The sequence below is a fragment of the Hibiscus syriacus genome, unplaced genomic scaffold (assembly GCF_006381635.1).
Source record: "Hibiscus syriacus cultivar Baekdansim isolate YM2019G1 unplaced genomic scaffold, ASM638163v2 tig00110893_pilon, whole genome shotgun sequence".
Classification (NCBI taxonomy): domain Eukaryota; kingdom Viridiplantae; phylum Streptophyta; class Magnoliopsida; order Malvales; family Malvaceae; genus Hibiscus; species Hibiscus syriacus.
In genome coordinates this window covers 3234401-3247185 of record NW_024062901.1, presented here as the reverse complement: position 1 = coordinate 3247185, position 12785 = coordinate 3234401, and the positions used below count along the sequence as shown (strand labels likewise).

At 39.7% G+C, this 12785-nt stretch overlaps 1 protein-coding gene across 3 annotated transcripts; it reads left to right on the top strand.

The window, feature by feature from the left end:
* The first annotated feature begins 220 nt into the window (after positions 1-220).
* LOC120145510 (30-kDa cleavage and polyadenylation specificity factor 30-like) lies at positions 221-12750 on the top strand. 3 transcript variants are annotated; one of them, XM_039159333.1, is made up of 7 exons: positions 221-673; positions 1074-1448; positions 2755-2917; positions 3110-3220; positions 10420-10488; positions 11152-11238; positions 11658-12750. In XM_039159333.1, the coding sequence occupies exons 1-7, from the start codon at positions 285-287 to the stop codon at positions 12483-12485; spliced, it is 2022 nt and encodes a 673-aa protein (XP_039015264.1). In that variant the 5' UTR covers positions 221-284; the 3' UTR covers positions 12486-12750. The 3 variants fall into 3 exon arrangements, with proteins under 3 accessions (XP_039015264.1, XP_039015265.1, XP_039015266.1); XM_039159334.1 differs by lacking the exon at positions 10420-10488; XM_039159335.1 differs by lacking the exon at positions 11152-11238.
* The last annotated feature ends 35 nt before the right edge of the window (positions 12751-12785 follow it).

Below are 12785 nucleotides of genomic sequence, written 5' to 3'. Positions count from 1 at the left end.
ACCATTTATATAATTTATCCTAATTTTCTAACTGTGGTTTAAGTTGGGGGACCATATTGCAAACGGAATAAATGTTGGGGGACTGTATTGCAAGTTTTAAATGTTAGGGGACCTAAATGCAATATTCTGAAATGTTCAGTGACCATTACTATACTTTACCCTTAAAATAAATAACTACTGTTTTTATTTCTTACATAAAATACTGGTAAATTCACAGATTTATACATTAAACCCTAAATCAAACCGGAAAAGGGAAAAACAACAAATAATCACGCGCGGCCACTATGGATGACGCGGAGGGAGGTCTCAGCTTCGATTTCGAAGGCGGTCTTGATGTGGGTCTCGCCGCCCCGACCGCCTCCATGCCTGTCATCAATTCCGATCCTTCTGCAGCCAACAACAACAACAACCCCGTCGCCCAAGGCGCTGCCCCTGCTTTGACGAATGACTCCCCCGCCGTTTCAGGTGGCGGAGCTGGGCGAAGGAGCTTTCGGCAGACTGTATGCCGCCACTGGCTCCGCAGCCTTTGCATGAAGGGTGATGCCTGCGGTTTCCTTCACCAGTACGACAAGTCCCGTATGCCGGTCTGCCGATTTTTTAGGCTCTCTGGTGAGTGCAGGGAACAAGATTGTGTTTATAAACACACCAACGAGGACATCAAGGAGTGTAACATGTATGTTTTTCAGGGCTTATGCTTGCATTATTATTGTTTCCTTTTACATCCGTTCAATATCTTGCACTAGTTTTTCTAGGATTTGGGTCACGAAAGAAGATTTAGAAATGGCTAGAACAAAGTGCTATTTTCTATTAAATGTGCCTTGTAAGATGAACCATAGTATTCTATCATTGTTATCTTCAAGTGAATTTAGTTAATAGCTTATAGAAACTATGCTTTACCTAGGGAAAGCTAAATGAAACGGACGGTTATTTTGTTTTTGAAGTCATTGGACCCCCATTTTTTGTTTTATTGGAATTGCCAAATAGCTTGCTTTTGATGCGTCTCAAAACAGAAATCATAGAACTTTTTGAATATTTAGCAGTAATTATCTTTATACTGAATTTCATGGTTGCAGGTACAAGCTAGGTTTTTGTCCTAATGGTTCCGACTGCCGATATAGGCATGCTAAGCTCCCTGGACCTCCACCTTCTGTGGAAGAAGTCCTGCAAAAGATTCAGCAATTGACTTCTTACAATTATAACAACAAATTTTTTCAACAACGGAATGCTGGCTTCTCCCAACAGACTGAAAAATCTCAGATTCCACAAGGACAAAGCAATGTAAACCAAGGAGCAATTGGAAAACCTTCAACAACAGAGTCTGCTAATGTGCAGCAGCAATTTCAACAGCCTCAACAACAGGTCAGCCAGACACAGATACAAAATGTCCCCCATAGTCAGTCTAACCAGACGAACAGAAGTGCTATACCTTTGCCGCAAGGAATATCTAGGTGTGTCCTGGGGTCTTAACCAGGTTCTGTAAATCATTAATTGTATTTGTTTTGGATAGAGTTATGACGAGTCCTTAAGTGAACAATAATTGCCCAAAAGAATTCACACATCATCTATCAGGTGTAATTAGTTTCACAAGAACCTAAAATAGTTAGTTGCTATTTTTTCTACATGTTTATTCTGTGTTATTCAGATCTTATATTTTGAATGGTTTGCTATTCTTTTCTGTGTTGTTTTACTCCCTCAAGCTCTTGTATTTATTTATTTATTTATTTTGTGGTGATCCAAAAATGTGTAAACCTTTTACTTAGATAGTACAGCTAAGACCTAAGAGTTGGATAAATTAACCTTTTTTCTCCTATTTTCTCATGTCTACAGAAGTAATGAAGTTATTGTATCTGAACTTTTTGCAGCTTTAGATATAACCCCAAAAAAATGTAGTGGAAAGGTTTATTCTTTTATGGCATACAAGGGTGAGGAACGAAAAATAATGTCTCTCTTTTTGTTTTTGCTTTATATATATATATATATGTATGTATGTATATATATATTGAAGCATTTTTCTACACCCGGACCATCTTGTTTACTAGTATGTGATGTATTCTGGTCCTTGTGTGTTTTGTTTTCTCTTCCCCTTTTTAGAAATCTGAAAAAGGTCACTTTTCTGTTACATGCTCATTTTGCCACATTTCACACAAGTTTACAGCTTCAAATAATGGTGTGGTTCAATGAGAGAAGGGATAGATTAGAATATAATAGAAATAAGAAAGTGATTTCATGAACAATAGAGAATAATTTCTGATTTTAATTTTTAGTAGTTAAATCTAGAGTTGAGAATCAGTACAAGAAGATGTTATGGTTGTAATCTGCAATCCTGTTAAAATGCTCAGTTGTCAGCATAAGATGCTAAAGTTTTAATCTATGCTTGAGTTTAACTAAGCTTCTTCAACTAGTGATTGTATTGGCTTTGATTTTTCTATGCGTTGAGCTAGTTGAGAACTAGAATGCCTAAAAATGTTTAAAGTTTAAATTTAGCTTTATAATTGAACAATCATAACAGTAATATGCATTTGACTGGAATGATTTATTATAATACCTTTTTACTTTGATTTAGTGGTTAACTACTATTGTTAGCATTCATCTTAGCCTATGGCAGCCTTCTGCTTATAAGTTATAACCTGTACACGGTTCTATATGCTATTCTGTTTTTTCCCCTGAATCTCACATTATTCTCTGTGTTGAATTATATGTCATTTTTATGAGTAACTTTGTTATGATTGGTTACTTTTGAATATGGCTTCTTAGGTATTTTATTGTTAAAAGTTGCAACCGTGAAAATCTGGAACTATCTGTTCAACAAGGAGTATGGGCAACTCAAAGAAGCAATGAGGCTAAACTGAATGAAGCTTTTGACTCTGCTGAAAATGTTATTTTGATATTCTCTGTTAACCGTACTCGACATTTCCAGGTATTTCAGAAATCTATATCTCCAGTCCTCTGTCTATTTAATACGAGAATCAGTACCTATGTTATGCATGTCTTATTATGTTTAGCTTTTCTATCCAGTAAGTCCTCAGTTAGGTCTTATGATAGTATTAGTACAAAATTTGCCTTTTTGTCTCTTATGATGTTTTATTATTACACTGTCTTGGCTTATTAGGGTTGTGCTAAGATGACATCCAAAATTGGTGGATCTGTTGGTGGAGGGAACTGGAAGTATGCTCATGGAACTGCCCATTATGGACGGAATTTCCCAGTAAAATGGTTAAAGGTACATTTCTTCACCCCTCTCCCTTCTTCCTCTGCTTTTGGAACAAAATTCTCCATGAAACTAAGTTCTATGGAACTAAAAAGGTTAAAGATATTCTTAGCACGGTGCTTCTTTTGATGATTTCTGTTTATCAGATCTAATTTTTCTACATTTTTAGTTGCTGATTAGTTTAATGCCCCCTATTAGATGTATTATTTTGAATTTCTGGGGCATGCATAGAGAATATTCTGTACAAATGCTATGAGCTTCTGATTACTCACTGTTATTCTTTTTTTGATAAGAATGACAGGCCTCCTTAAAAACCTCCTTCTTGATCCAAGAAGGAGGAAAAGAGTGCCTTAGAAACTTTATTACTCCTCCGAAATTACATAAGATTTAACATAAACACCATACTGAAAAAACACAACAGACTAAGCTACTCAACAGAACCAAAAACCTAAACTCAAACGATAAAACGCACTGGAAACGACTAAACATCAACCAATTCCCATCTTTGCTAAACTATCAGCCTCCCCATTACACACCCTTGGAATCAGTCTAATTGAGTGCACCCTGTCCGAGATAAAAGATGAAATCTCTTTAACTAATGGGAGGATAAAAACAGGGGCCAAAGCTGGGGTATGGACCCATTCCACAGCCGACTTACAGTCACTTTCCACAATCAACCTTCCAACCTTAACCCAACAAGAAGACATATAGATTTCAATGCCTCTCTTAATAGCCTTTAACTCAGCAACCGGCGGGGGACCCTGACCTACATTTTCTGAAAAAGTCAGAAGGGAATTGCTATTCCAATCTCTCAAAATACCTCCTATACCTCCATTTGAGCCATCAAGTCTAACAGCTCCATCGACATTCATCTTCAAAAAATCCATAGGGGGTGGAATCCAGCGAGAAACCTGAAAATTGTAAATGTTAAGAGCTTTAATACCATCTGCAAGAGATGGATCACCAATCAGCACATCCTCCTGAATAGGACACTTAGGATACTTGGCTAGAAACCATTTAGATAACCTGAATCTAGCAATAAAAAACAGAGACATCCTATCCAAGGGGGAACCTTCGAACACCATTGCATTCCTAGCTTTCCATATCGACCAAAATACTACTCCCGGGATAAATTTCCAAATCAACGATTTCCCCCTCAGCTCACCCCAAGAACATAGCAAAGGTGGATCCTTTGGAAGGACTAAGGCTATATCCCAATAGCTTGCTATCTTGTTCTAAAGTTCCCAAACAACATCACACGAAATAAATAAATGCTGAACTGATTCCACCTGTTTTTTTACAAAACGAACATAGAATTTCATCCCCTAGCTGCAAACCTCTTTTCACCAACTCCTCTCTCACTGCCACTTTCTGATGAGCTAGCTGCCACAGGAAGACTTCAACACGAGGAGGAGATAAACCCTGCCACACCCCTTTTAACCATAAATCGGACTCCCCAGACACCTTGCCGAGTTCCTTTCTACAAGATTTCACTGAAAACAGTCCATCCCCGCTTGCAGACCAAGAAAGAAAGTCTTCAACTGAATCAGTCAGTTTAAAGTCCTTCAGTTTTGTCATTAAATCCAGCCACTGATCCAACTCCCAGTCACACAAATTCCTTCTGGTATCGATGTTCCACACCCAACCGTTCGAATCTGAACTTCCAAACTCAGCGACCATACCCCATTTATTTGTTGACAACGCATACATTCTAGGGAAAAGATTTTTTAAAGGAGACTCATCAGCCCATGAATCCGTCCAAAATGCAATAGACTTTCCATTTCCCAGTTTCAACTTGGAGTTAGATCTGATACGTTCACCCTCCGAGTCGTTCTTCAAGAAATTGTTGGCTATCCCTCTCCAAATCCAAGAAGATTTGGGCGAAAAAACCTTACAAATAGACATGGAATTACTACTTACCTTGTGCCTGCAACATAACACACTTTTCCACAAAGTATTTTTTTCATTGGCGAACTTCCACACCCATTTTCCCAAAAGAGCCCGATTAGAAAGGTTCACATCAAGAACACCAAGGCCACCACAATTTAGAGGCGTGCAGACTGATTTCCAATTAACCCAGTGTATCTTCCTTTTGTCCTCATTATCCCCCCATAGGAAACTGGCCATTAAAGAATTAAGCTTCTTACCAATTTTACAAGGCATTCTAAAAAGAGATAAGAAGAAAATTGGTAGGGATGTTAACACCGACTTTAATAAAACTGTCCTGCCCGCCAATGAGAGACAATTAGCTTTCCAACCGGCTAGTTTGGAACTAAAATTCTTGAAAACTGGATCCCATAAGGCTTCTGAGTTTTTCTTAGCACCTAGAGGAAGTCCCAAGTAATCTGTTGGAAGAGAATCAATAGAACAACCCACCGAAGATGCCCATTCTGATAAAACTTCCTCTTCCACATTAATACCAAATAGCTTACTCTTAGCTAGATTAAGATGCAACCCTGTCATAACACTAAAAATCCTCAATACTCTCTCGACATTTTTAATCTGGGAGAGAGATGCTTGACAGAAGATGATCAAGTCATCTGCAAATTGTAGATGTGTCAATCGAACAGAATTTTCAGATTCCCCAATAAAAAAGCCTTGAAACAGACCCCTGTCCACTGCTTTAGATATCATCAAATTAAGCAGTTCACCTACAATGTTAAACAGTAGCGGAGATAAACTGCACCCTTGCCTAAGTCCTTTGGCCATGTGGAACTCTTCCGATGGAGACCCGTTTACGAGAACTGAGATTGAAGCTGTTGAAATACACTGAGATATCCACGACAACCATCTCTTACCAAAACCCATCTCTGACATTACTCTGATTAAAATTGGCCATTCCACGGAATCATAAGCCCTACGAAAATCTACTTTGAAGGCAACCCCTTTTAACCCTTTTTTCCTCCAGTAATCAATCCCTTCGTTTGCTATAAAAGCACAATCCAGCAACTGTCTCCCTGGTATAAACGCAAACTGAGAGTGACTAATAATATCACCAACACAACAACTCAGTCTCTTCGATAGAACTTTAGAAAGTATCTTGTATAGGCTGCCTACAAGGCTGATTGGTCTAAATTCCTCTACACTGACCGGATTAAGCTTCTTCGGAATAAGTGTGATAAAAGCATGGTTTATACCGTGCTCCCATTTCCTTCCAAAATAGAAATCTTCAAAAAATTTCAACACGTGCTTAAAAATCGGCCAGCAGTTTTTAAAGAAACCCATGGTGAAACCATCTGGTCCTGGAGCTTTAGAGCTGTCTGATGAAACTATAGCTTGCCAAATTTCCTGTTCTAAGAAGTGCTCTTCAAGCTTCTTAGACTGATCCCCTGATAGCTTAGCAAAATCCAGTAGTAAATCCTCCGTTTCCAATGTTGAATTGGAATTATAGGCTGCCTTGAAAAATTCTGAAATATGTACCTTTAATTGTTGAGGATCTGAAACCACACTCCCATTTATCTTCAAGCTTAAGATTTCATTTCTTTTGCTTCTGTTCAGAGCAGACAGATGAAAAAACCTTGTGTTCCTATCCTCCTCCTTGATCCATCTCGCCCTTGACTTCTGAAACCAGATACTTTCTTCTGTCCTATACAACCTCCATAGATTTGTCCTACACAGCCTCAACTGATCCCACTCCTGCTTCGAAAGAATTCCACCTTGAGCTTTAAGATCCAATTCATTAATATTCCTCTCTAAATCAGAAATCGACTCAGGGATCCCAATAAATTTACTGCTGGACCACTTTCTGATTGAATTTTTAGTACCTTTTAAGATACTGAAAATACCCCTTTTATTATTTCTCCCCCCTCATAGCAAGCATTGAAGATTTAACCAATTCCTCAAATCCTTCCTCCTCTAGTAAATAATTAAAAAACCTGAATGGTTTCGGTCCCCAATTAACAACTTTGTCCTCTAATGAGACTGAATTATGATCAGATAGGGATTTAGGCAAGAGACTTTGCACTACATTTGGAAAACATGACAGAAACGTCCCAGAGATTAAGAACCTGTCTAGTCTTTCCCAAGTCGAGTCTTCTCTATTATTGCACCAAGTATACCTTCCTCCCACCAAAGGTAGATCAATTAAATGTGATTGCTGTAAGAAGTTTCTAAATAAATCAATAGAATGCCAGTTTTGTGATTTTCCCAACTTCTCGTCCGGATCAAGATACACATTAAAATCTCCCCCAATACACACTAACATATTTTGAGCCGAAACAAACTCCAACAATTCCCTGAAAAAATCTTCCTTTTCTGCTTCAATTGATGGACCGTATACATTGATAATCAGACACTCTTCACTTGAATTTCTGAACTTCCCAAAGACTGCTATGAATCTGCCATTAAGATGGCTGTTCGAAACTTCAAAATCATTTTCATTCCACATAATCATCAATCCACCAGCAGATTCAAAAATCATTTTCATTCCACATAATCATCAATCCACCAGCAGATCCCACTGCTGGCGCAACAATCCCTCCTCTAAGGAATCTCCCCCCTATCCTTCTTCTAAGAGCCAAAGAAACAGTTTCTAGTTTTGTTTCTTGAATTAGAATCAAGTTCGGCTTATTCTTCTTCACCAAATTAGCTACAACTCTTGACTTTTCCTTTTTTCCAAGACCCCTTACATTCCAAGAAATAATGTTGACATTTATCATAACAAGAAGATCTACACCAAATCCTTATAGCTAGTCAACAGAGAAATAGAGACTAAACCCCTGACTTCCCCTGTTCCCTACTCTCAGCCGAACCCTCTTCAAGGTTGATAATTTTGTCCAAAAAAAGCCTTCTTCCCATCTTTGAAAGAAATTCCTAGAACTTTACATACTTCCCATGTAACCATCGCTTCCTCAACCGCCTTCGAGATTTGAGGAGTAAAAACAAAAGGAGAATTAACCATATCAACTGCTTCCCTTGTTAAAACTCTTCTCTCCCTTCTTTTAGACCTTCCTGACCCTACAGCAGAGAAAGGAACTATTGCCAAGACCTCCGAAGAACTATTACAATTATTTGGTGCCACATAAGCTGCACCATTTAAAATCACTTCCCTTCCACCTTCCATATTTATTGAAGGAGGCTACAAATCCTTTCTCACCGTAATACCTTTGTGTTTATTCTCAAACCAGTTAATTCTCACCCTCGACCTGGTATAATGTCTTTTATAGCTGGCCATTCTCCTCCTCTCTATGGGCAAACTTTTGGGACAAAGTGTTCTTCTCTGCTGGAACAGCGATCTGTCTCTATCCCTAATCAGTTCAGTTCCAACCCCCCTACAATCGTCCTTTTCCAAGACTACTACTTCCTCTAACAGATCCTTATTTGGCTTATTTGAGATCCCTTCAGATTGAGAATGTACTCTATCCGTGAACCCACCCTCAATCGAAATATGTTTGTAACCTGACAAATCAGTATTCGAATTCTGCAGTTTTGAGTCTACCAAAACAGAATGCTGAAACTCTCCTTGAACCTCCACCCTACTTAATTTAACATCATGCCCCCCTGGAATTAGATTATTAGCTGGTGAATCATACTCCCTGTTAGATTGTGAAGACCCAGCAGGCAACAAATTTGGATTTAAGTCTGCCGGGACATTAGCCCAATTCTGCACCTTTAGTTTATTCGAATCAGATTGCTGCTGAGAACCTGCCAATTCCACCCGAGACTCCAAACCGTTACCATATCCCAGTTTTAATAAATTAACAGCTGGCCCAGAAGGTACTATTCTGTAGATATTAGTATTGGACTCACTCGAGCCCTCTAAATGGGCTTCTTCAGATTCATTAATAGAGACATTCCTTAGACCAAGGCCCCTATAGTCCTCTTTAAAATTCAAATCTTCTGCAGAAAAACCTGACACCTTAGCACCACTAGGTTGACTTTCTCCTTCCTGCAGCATTAAATTTTTACATCCACTGCCGCCTGCCACTGTTGTGCAGACATCACCTACCAACCATCTGTCTACTGTGTCCCTAGAATTCTCAGCTGGCAATTGTGGGCTACCTACTCCACCTGAACTCCGGACTTCTTTCTCTTCCGATGAAGAATCAACTCTAGACACACCATCTCCGGCCACCTGAAGAATTTCTGCAAAAAAACTTTCCTGTTTAGAACTGACCGATCCCACACTAATCTTAACCTTATACGATCTCCCATATGCACCCAAGGTAACAGAATCCTGTATATCATAAGGACTCGCCACCCTCAACAAAGCTCTTGCCACCGCCAAATCCTCTCTTCTGATCGTGGACTCATGAATACACACCAATTTCCCCCACCTTGAGACCAGCTTTTCCAAAAAAGATACATTACAACATAGTAAAGGGATTCCATACAACTCCACTGAACAGAAAGCCATCGGGACTCCATCTACACTCATAAGTGGATCAAGCCAGTCAAACCAAAGTGACACTTCATCCCTTCTGTTTTTCCACTCCTCCTCGAACTCTTCCTTCGACCCAAAGGTTATAATGCAAGAGTTCCAGGTATAACCCCATTTAGTTCCCTTGACCTTGATCCCTTTACTAGCCAACCCCTTCACTACTGTCCCCAGATCAAAATGGGATTTAATGATCCCAGTTATTGATCTTTTCACCCAATCATATTCGTCTGGGGGAATATGCATTTCCCACAAATTCCTCACCCCTATTTCCTTGTCTTTATGGCCTTCCCAAATCACTTTAGACGCCGGACCTTCTCTCCTTCCATCCAAAGATGCTAACGCATCCTTGTAAGATCTCTCATCTCTCAGTCGGCTATAAGATTCTGATCCAGCTCTTCTACTCCGATGCGTATCCTTTTTCCACTTATCAACTTCCTTACTGTCGTTACTTCTAACAGCCTACTTTAGTCTCTTCTTCTGGTACTTAGCAACTCCTACTGAGATTTTCTTACCATCAATCCAGATACCATTAATATTTGCTACCGCCTTCAACAACCCATCCTCATTAGCAAACTGGACGAAAGCAAACGTATAATTTCTATAATTCGGCTTGTTGGAATTATTCGGAATGTAGATACGAACAACACTCCCCTGTTGATGAAAAATTTCCTTAAGAGTTTTCCTAGTTACCCTTTTACTCAGATTGTCAACGAAAACCGTCCACTCCTCACCGGAAAACTGACCAACTGAAAACCTCTCTCTCTCCCACTTTCTCCCTGACACTCTCTCTCATCTTTGTATAATTGTACTCACTGTTATTCTTGATATGTAGTTATGCGAGCTTTCCTTCCACAAAACTCGCCATTTGAGGAACCCCTACAATGAGAACCTACCAGTAAAGGTATAGTTCCTAGCTTTTTAAAGTTAAAGCCTTCACATTGCTTGAGGATAATTTTACCGGATGAATAATTTTGTCAATTAATTAGGTTAATGATCTGGTTTCTTTGAATTATGTATCTGCTTTTACCTTGTATCTTTATCTGCAGTAGTAGTTTCTACAGTAAGCAATACTCAAGCATGCAGTTAGGGATGGGCATGGGTCGGGTTTCGGCCAACCCGACCCGACCCGAAAAATATATACCCTCCACCAACTTGAACCCGACCCCGATATTTTGAGATAAAATCCGAACCCGATCCGACCCAACCCGAAATAATAATAAAATATTATTTTTATTCAATAAAAACAGTGATTTCATTGAAAAAAATAATATATAGAGGGGTATTATTGTAATTATTCCTAAATAGATAAGGTAAAATTATATTTTTTTTCCGGGTCGGGTCGGGTATTTTTCACCATAAACCCAAATCCGACCCGACCCGAACGTCACCTTAAAAAACCTGACCGACCCGAACCCGATTTTTTTATAAAAAAAACCCAACCCAATCGGATTAGGTCTGATCAGAACCCGTCGGGTTCGGGTCCCATGCCCATCCCCACATGCAGTGCTATTGTATTTTGGTTTATTATAATTTAAACTTACTGATCTACTTTGTGTTTTGGCAGATAAGTAGAGATTGTCAGGAGTTAGAGCCTTCTGTTGGGGAGCAGCTAGCATCCATGCTTTATCTTGAGCCAGATAGTGAGCTTATGGTATGCTTATTCTATTTTATTTTTCTAATTTCCGAGTTTGAACATGAATAGAAATTTAATTATCAGAATAAGTGTGGAAAAAGTAACAATTCAAACAAAAAAAGGCATGGTAGAAGTAGAAAAAAACAAAACAGACTAACAAGGAGGGAAGCAAATCATGTGTTTTACTGCTTGGTGCTAATTAGTATGATTCAATGAATCATACTATGCAAGTAGCGTTATTGATAAAGTTGTGTACGAGTGTTTGTGGGGAGTAACTGGTGCAAGATTAGACTCATGAGTTGATTGACGAGCAATCTATGTGTACTTAATTTTCGTTGGGAAGGTTGTTTAGACATGGAGACAGACATATTTGGTTGGCCACAATGAATGAATATGTATGTTTGTATTAATTTTTTAAAAAATTCCCATGGATGCAGGCTATTTCGCTGGCGGCAGAATCAAAACGTGAAGAAGAGAAAGCAAAGGGAGTCAATTCAGATATTGGAGGAGAGAACCCCGACATCGTTCCGTTTGAGGACAATGAAGAAGAGGAAGAGGAAGAAAGTGAGGAGGAAGATGAAAGCTTTGGTGCTGTAGATCAGGGCAGAGGAAGAGGCAGAGGAATGATGTGGCCCCCTCACATGCCACTTGGCCGTGGTGCCAGACCCATGCCCGGGATGCGTGGTTTTCCACCTATGATGATGGGTGGTGATGGCTTTTCTTATGGACCAGTTGCACCTGATGGTTTTGGGATGCCTGATCTCTTTGGTGCTCCCCGTCCATTTGCTCCATACGGGCCAAGGTTTTCTGCATCTGGCATGATGTTTCCAGGGCGACCTCCACAGCCTGGGCCAATGTTTCCAGGTGGTGGACTTGGGATGATGATGGGTCCAGGGCATGCTCCATTTATGGGGGGTATGGGGCCTACAGGTGCAAATCCTCCACGAGGTGGCCGACCTGTTGGCATGCACCCTACCTTTCCTGGACTTCCAGCACCTTCCTCACAGAATTCTGGTCGGGGTATTAAGAGAGATCAGCGGACACCAACCAATGATAGATATAGTGCAGGATCGGATCAGGGTAGAGGACAGGACATGACCGGTCCAGGGGGTGGATTGGATGACGAGACTCGGTATCAGCACGAAGTACAAAAGGCAGATTCACTTGCTGCCGGTAACAGCTTCAGGAATGATGACAGCGAAAGCGAGGACGAAGCACCCAGGAGGTCAAGGCATGGAAAGGGACGAAGAAACGAAGAAGCTTAGAAAGAGATGCCGCCACTGATTCCGATCACCCGATGTGAATGGCTCAGAAATGATTTCCATTAGTCAATAGCTGCGCGCAGCCACATTCTCTTAACAGTGTTACTTGTGGAACACATTTTGTAAGCAACCGAGTTTGCAGATCTAGATCTTCTCCATCTTCAATTTTGGAGAGCTGGAGGAAAACTAAGGTTTAGATTCTTTATTTTTATTAGAATACTATGAATTAGCTCAATATTTTTATAACATATTTTTATTAAACTATTCACTTAAATTATTATTTGTTTTAACTGCATCACCATG